Raw genomic sequence first — 7,540 nt, 5'->3', positions numbered from 1 at the left:
CACAAATTTCACGCGTTAGATCAATGGCAAGGGGAAGAGACACGGGCGGAATGGAGCGGTCACTGTGATTTGAATTCATTGTTATTGCCAATCGCAGAACCTGCGCATACCTCCGCAATGCCCTTGATGCCCTTCGTTTCCCCGGCATTGCTCTCGTGTCTTTGCGTATGCGTGGATTTTGGAGGTAAGATGGACGTTTCCTTGAATTTATTTCCCTCACGCCGTAAGGAATTTCCCTTTGAAATCAACTCCCCTCCTTGCTTACTTGTCATTTTGTGCACCATACGATTAGATGTTAGACGATTACACAAATTTCACGCGTTAGATCAATGGCAAGGGGAAGAGACACGGGCGGAATGGAGCGGTCACTGTGATTTGAATTCATGGTTATTGCCAATCGCAGAACCTGCGCATACCTCCGCAATGCCCTTGATGCCCTTCGTTTCCCCGGCATTGCTCTCGTGTCTTTGCGTATGCATGGATTTTGGAGGTAAGATGGATGTTTCCTTGAATTTATTTCCCTCAGCTGCTGCATTTCTTTTCTTGATTTCCATTTCGAAGTAAGTCTCGACAGAGTCTGACTATTTTGATCAAGAAATGGCCGTATTTTGTTAAATTCAAACTGTTCTGTCATTCTTCCGGTTTAAAGGCTCCGTCAAGGAATTTGAGGTTTGAGGATGATTTTGATGAAATATGTGCAACAATTTGAGGTTTGAGGATGATTTTTGATGAAATATTTGCAACAATTTGAGGTTTGAGGATGATTTTTGATGAAATATTTGCAACAATTTGTTTTAAACGAGCAATTATTGTGAAGATTAAGCAAATTTTGTTTAAATTTATAAGATATAAGATGGAATGGTAAAAATGTGTGTTAAATGTTAATCCTACTATTTAAATGATGATTGATGAATTTTATTTTCGTTCATTTGATGAAGATTTAGGTTTATATCGAGCAAAATAGGCTTTGATGCTTTTAATATGTTTTATTTAGAGCTCAAATAATTATCAATGAGCGTTATTATGGTTCTTTTGATGAAGATCCAGTGTCATTTTGAGCAAAATAAGCTTTGAGTCTTTTAATAGAATTCAAATGATGATCAATGAGCCTTCTTTTGGTTAATTTGATGAAGATTTAGTTTCAAAATTTCTGAGGTTTTTTAATATATTTTAGTTAGATTTCTGTCCTTGAATTGCTGTAAAATTCCTTGTTCTGGTGGAGTTTCGTGAATATTTTCGTGGCTCTTGCTTAAACATGCAATTTGAAAGTTCAGCTGGATTTCGTTAATTAGTTTGCTGGGAATTGAAATTTGAGGGCTGGCCAGGGTTTAATAATATTTATGCTGTTGAAATGCTCTGAACAAAGGCTTTCTTTAGCGACTTCTGTAGGAGCATGGGTTGGATTAGAGCTAGGTTTGCCAAATCTTACGTTAATGGCCAAGTTTCTTGTTCGGATGTGTGAATAGCATTTGGCTGATAATTATGTTTTTTGAGAGATTTTATTCGAGCCATACGTTGTAAAATATATATGAGATCTCTGCTCTCTGACCGCAAGAAACTTTGCAACCTGGATTAAATGGCTTTTATCGTTTATATTGGCCTTGCTTTTCTCGTCTTAACATCGGTTTGTGCGGCTAATGACAGCTTAGCAAGAATTGAATTGAAGAAAAAGGGATTGGATCAAAAAACTTTACAGGCTGCAAGGATTGTTGCAAGGGAAGGGGGGCTTTCTAATGAAGCTAATAGAAGGTATGGTCTGAGAGGGGATTTGGGCTACTCCGAATCTGCAAAAGGAGAATGTGTTCCTCTGAAGAATTACTTGGATGCTCAGTATTATGGAGAAATTGGTCTTGGTACTCCTCCTCAGAAGTTCACTGTAATTTTCGACACAGGAAGCTCTAATCTTTGGGTGCCTTTAACGAAATGTTACTTGTCGGTATGACTCTTATGTTTTAAGATTTTATTTATTTGAAATCACGACTCTTATTTTTTAAGATTTTATTTATTTGAAATCACCGTTATCTATTGACGTTTCAATAGCATTTAGTCTGTGCATCAGTAATCAATAACATCATTATGACCCCTGTGAGATTGAGATTAAGAAATGCTATCTCCTAATTTAGGATGGATTATGAATGTGGAATGAAATCCCACCACTATGGTAAGTAGTAAGATAGCTTTCAAGATCAGATAAGCAACAACTACAAGTCCATAATGGTCCAGAATTCCTGTTAGTCTCTTAGACAGAGTGTCATAAATATCCTTCCATCTATTTACTTGAATTCAATTTGCGTGTCTTGTAAGCAAACGGAGATTTCAATCTCTTGTGTGCCTTCAAAATATAACAAACGATATGTCTGTACTCCTGAATTCAGTGTGTGTATGGATGTGACTGTTCGAGATACTTCTTAATTACTCTCGGATTAGGTGAACTGGTTATCCTTCTTTCCTGATTTGTTGGTTTGCAAAGAAATGGGATTTCCTTTGCTCACTTCTTCTTTATATGTTTGCCGAGGATTTAATGGTGAGTGGGTTGCATGTTTGGGTTGTGTGCTTCTGCTATTACAGGGCTGATATGTTGGTTAACGATAACATGATTTTATAGAACAATTTTTGATTTTAAGGGATTGATGGAAAGCTTTCAATTGTTCTTGCTTATTTTGTGTAGATTGCTTGCTATTTTCATTCAAAGTACAAGGCAAGCCAATCAAGATCCTATAGTGTCAATGGTAACATGCTTATTTACCTTTTATATTTGCTAATGACTTGCCTATCGTTCTTTTAATAAGGGGGATTGTTTGTTTTTATCAACAGATAGATTAGCTTATTTTCATTGTATATCAAAGGTTGTTTGCATGTCTACAATGAATAATTGGTGAAGAGGGTACGTACCATGTAATTGAGTTTTGAAACCAAAAAGATATCATCCTCAGATATTTGATGAGTAAAAGTACAAGAAAATTCAAAATTAACAATATATACAGAAAAAATGGAAGTAAAAGAGAGTTTGATGGCCAACATTAAATTTATAAATTCAAAATTAATCAATTCAATATCAATAATGGTCATGGCTATAAGTTGGTTATGTTTGGTTTGCATCATAGTGAGTCATAGGGAAGAGGCTGCCATGAATCTCCTGGAGCAGAGTGGAGACGTTGTCTGTTGCAACAGTTTGGTTTGAAGGAATACTGTCTAACCCCTGCTCTGTCTCTCAAATCTACATATATAGAAGGTCAATTGAAGAGAATAAATTTGCTTTTACCATTAGTGGATGAAAGCACATAAAATATGCTAAATTCTATCATCCTTTGAATACTTTCAACTCAGTTTGTTGTTGTTTAGTAGGACCACTTTTGTGGTTTCATTACGTCGTAAGGCGTTTCCCTCTGAAATCAACTCCCCTCCTTGCTTACGTGTCATTTTGTGCACCATACAATTAGATGTTAGACGATTACACAAATTTCAAGCGTTAGATCAATGGAAAGGGGAAGAGACACGGGCGGAATGGAGTGGTCATTGTGATTTGAATTCATGGTTATTTCCAATCGCAGAACCTGCGCATACCTCCGCAATGCCCTTGATGCCATTCGTTCCCGCGGAGTTTCGACCTTTAAACTGCAGACCACCTTTGGTGGCCACCCTTCACGTTTACTGTACAGGCAGGAACAGACGAAGGTGAGCCAATCTCAGTTTCAGTCCCACCTTTTCCCTCCTTCCCAACTATTCTTCCAATGGCAGGAACAGTTGCAGTATTTGAACGCCCACCCTCCTGCCAGGCAGATATCGGTGGACGACAGCAGGAGATTGCTGAGATTCGTCCGGTTGGAGGATGCCAAAAACAGAATACAGTGGATTCACGACGACCGCATTTCATAAGACGAGCTGCTGTGAGTTTGCATGGAGTCGCTAGAGGGGACTTCAGAGGAAGAAGCGAAAGGAATAGCGAAGCTTCTTGACGAATCGGGCCATGTTCTCACATTGAAAAAGACTGTCTATTTTTGTCCTTACAAGGTATATCTAAATCAGAGCTTCTTTAGCATTTCCAGGGCTCACGATTCACTGATTTGGGATTTTTGGTTGTGGTTTCACTGATATTCTTTTTTCTTTGGTGTGGTTTCAGATAACAAGAGCTTTCGAGAAGATCATGCCTACGCCCCTTGCAACGAAGAGCGATCCTTACAAGGAAGAGCTGGAGAGACTGGAGAAAGAAAAGGAGGAGATTGCTCAGAAAGCTCAGAGTCATGCCATGACAGAATTACGGTTGGGGTTCGGGTTTTTTAGACTTCAGACAGCGGGTTTAATGAGGTTGACATTCTGGGAAGTGTCGTGGGATGTGATGGATACCTCCGCAATGCCCTTGATGCCCTTCGTTTCCGTGGAGTTTCGACCTTTAAACTGCAGACCACCTTTGGTGGCCACCCTTCCCATTTCCTGTACAGGCAGGAATAGACGAAGGTGAGCCAATCTCAGTTTCAGTCCCACCTTTTCCCTCCTTCCCAACTATTCTTCCAATGGCAGGAACAGTTGCAGTATTTGAATGCCCACCCTCCTACCAGGTAGATATCGACGGAGGACGGCAGGAGATTGTTGAGATTCGTCCGGTTGGAGGATGCCAAAAAAAGAATACAGTGGATTCACGACGACCACATTTCATATGACGAGCTGCTGCGAGTTTTCATGGAGTTGCTGGAGGGGACTGCAGAGGAAGAAGCGAAAGGAATAGCGAAGCTACTTGACAAATCGAGCCATGTTCTCGTATTGAAAAAGACTATCTATTTTCGTCCTTACAAGGTATATCTAAATCAGAGCTTCTTTAGCATTTCCGGGGCTCAGGATTCACTGATTTGGGATTTTTGGTTGTGGTTTCACTGATATTCTTTTTTCTTTGGTGTGGTTTTAGATAGCAATAGCTTTCGAGAACATCATGACTACGCCCCTTGCAACGAAGAGCGATCCTTACAAGGAAGAGCTGGAGAGACTGGAGAAAGAAAAGGAGGAGATTGATCAGAAAGCTGAGAGTCATGCCATGACAGAATTGCGGTTGGGGTTGGGGTTTTTTGGTCTTCAGACAACGGGTTTAATGAGATTGACATTCTGGGAAGTGTCATGGGATGTGATGGAGCCCATTTGCTTCTTTCTTACATCAATTTACTTCATGGCTGGATATATATTTTTCCTGAACACATCCAGAAATCCTTCATTCCAGAGATTCTTCAGCATTCGGTTCGGTGCCACGCAGAGAAGACTGATGAAGAAAATGAATTTTGACATAGAACGCTTTAGAGAACTCCGGAGGTTATCCATGCCTGGGTTGAAGCCCCCTTATTGTCGCAGGCGTCTATGTAACTGTGATGATATCTAAGATCCCTAACTCTGTAATTTTTTTAGCATTTTCATGCTGACGATTTGTTTAGAATTATTTGGAAATGCTATGAAATGGATTGGTTCACCAGAATAGTGGATATGGGTTACATTGTTACTGCTTGATTATTGAATGATTAGTTCTGCACTGTAAGACTGTTTGCGCTATTGAAAGACCAGACAACCTTTATGCTATAATTGCTATCTTATTATTTGAATAGAAAGGAAGTTTTAAAAATATATATATATATATAAAATGTAAAAAATTAAAAAACCTTAGTGATCTACTAAAATTTAGGGCAAAAATCTTCCCATAACATTACAGTGTCTCCCCATAACATTTCAGTGATAACAAAGCAGAAATCGTGCCAGCTTCGATGGTAATTAAAGATGGAACCACCGAAAGCAATTTTTTGGCAGAAATATGCAAAATCTTGGGCCCTAAAATTCTTCCCATAACATTACAGTGTCTCCCCATAACATTTTAGTGATAACAAAGAAGAACTCGTGCCAGCTTGGATGATAATTAAAGATGGAACCACCGGAAGCAGTTTTTTGGCAAAAATATGCAAAATCTTGGAGGAAGCTGGAAGAACAACAAAGTCTTTGAGGAAAATGGAAGAGGAGCAAGCAGAAAATATCAACAGTTTCCCAGAATGGAACAAAAGATTAGAAGAATTTAACAAAATGCCACATCTAAGAAAAATAAGATGGGACAAATTCTGGAATAACAGCAAGAAAAACGAACCAAATGATACTAATGATAAGTACTACAAAAGAAAGTATAAGAAAAAATGAGGCGAAAGAAAAGGTGTGGACATAGTTATCTCCCCCTAAAAATATGGATGATCCGAGGACAATGGGCCCTGTGACTGAAGCATCTGAATCAAATAATCGGTCAATAGGTGATAAGTGAATGGTGTTATTTCATAGTATTGCATGGTATATTAGTTGCTGGTTGAAGACTGGTTGGCATATCAGCTCATAAATTAGAAATGCAATATTATTTAGTTCTGGGTTATTTGCATTGGTGAAAGGTGCTTCTTGTCATTGTATGGTATATATCAAAATTGTATCTTTGGCTGAAATCTAATATTAAGGTTGTTTTCAGAGATTAGGCTTTCACCTTAGGCTTTCAGAGATCAGGCCTTCACCTATGTAAGGGGCATTTAGGGACATGAAAAGAACTAAAAGAATTTTTCTCTGCTGTTTTAATTTTCAGTTGTAGATATGCCATCTCTTCATGGATTTTGTGATTGATGGTATCAGGTTATAGATAGTTTGTGTGCTATGGTGGGTATATGTTTTCACAGTGGCATTCTCCTCTGTAGATCGTTGGATGAATTTGCTATTTCATATGTTACGGATTGAATCTTCTTGTTTGGGCTTTTGGACGAGTTTTTAATATTTATTTGATGTGTAATGAGTTTTGAACCCTAACACCCAACTTAATATAATACAGTAACCTATTTTAGCATGGCTCCCAACTCAGCATTAACACAATACAGTAATTCATTTTAACATGGATCCCCAACTCTGTATTAATAGGGGTAACATCGGGTTCCAAGTTTGCATCAACATATACTAACTATTGGAGCCTATAGATGCACCATAAAACAAGTTACAACAAATATAAAGCAGAAGAGTGTTTTTCCTTCACACAACTGCTGTGTAAACATCCAACCAAAAAACCATGCCAAGCCCTAGACATCCATACAAGTTGAAAAGAAATAGGGCTTTTTGATAACACAGTAAAGCTCAAGGAAAAAAATACTACCATATATTTCTAGATTTTCAGTTAATACATGGTAATATAAAATTCAGGCTTCAACGAATAATTTGGGCCTTGGATCTTCAGACAATACACTCTAAGCTTATTTATCCAACTTCGTTTTTTTCTTGAATCAGGTGGCAGTAACACTAAGCTACATTGAGTTAACAACAACAAAATTTTAAATTGAGTAACACACATTCCAAGTTAGCCCAAGGCCTTGTGCAGCAATTATCCCTGAATTACCCCTTTCTAACAAGAGGCAAACAAATAATCATGTTTATCAGGGATAGCAAATGCAGGAAATACATCAACTAAAACATGCAAGATGAATATACTGAATGTTAGATTTTTTGTTAATCTTCACATATCCTCTGGACCTGCATCTCCTAGAAAGCAAGGTTTTGT

General features: G+C 38.2%; 1 protein-coding gene across 1 annotated transcript; it reads left to right on the top strand.

Annotated features, from left to right (window-relative positions):
• Nucleotides 1–573: 573 nt before the first annotated feature.
• Nucleotides 574–3,876, top strand: LOC149252075 (aspartic proteinase oryzasin-1-like). Its single transcript, XM_089454067.1, has 5 exons — nt 574–669; nt 1,556–1,936; nt 2,669–2,729; nt 3,552–3,675; nt 3,777–3,876. Exons 2-5 carry the CDS (start codon nt 1,577–1,579, stop codon nt 3,874–3,876), a joined length of 645 nt encoding a protein of 214 aa, XP_089310193.1. The 5' UTR covers nt 574–669; nt 1,556–1,576.
• The last annotated feature ends 3,664 nt before the right edge of the window (nt 3,877–7,540 follow it).

This window comes from Pinus tabuliformis, chromosome 7 (assembly GCF_031772625.1).
Source record: "Pinus tabuliformis cultivar Carrire ecotype Pingquan chromosome 7, CPIR1, whole genome shotgun sequence".
NCBI classification, from domain to species: Eukaryota; Viridiplantae; Streptophyta; class Pinopsida; order Pinales; family Pinaceae; genus Pinus; species Pinus tabuliformis.
Note: the sequence above shows the minus strand (reverse complement) of the source record. Positions and strands in the feature narration are given on the sequence as shown.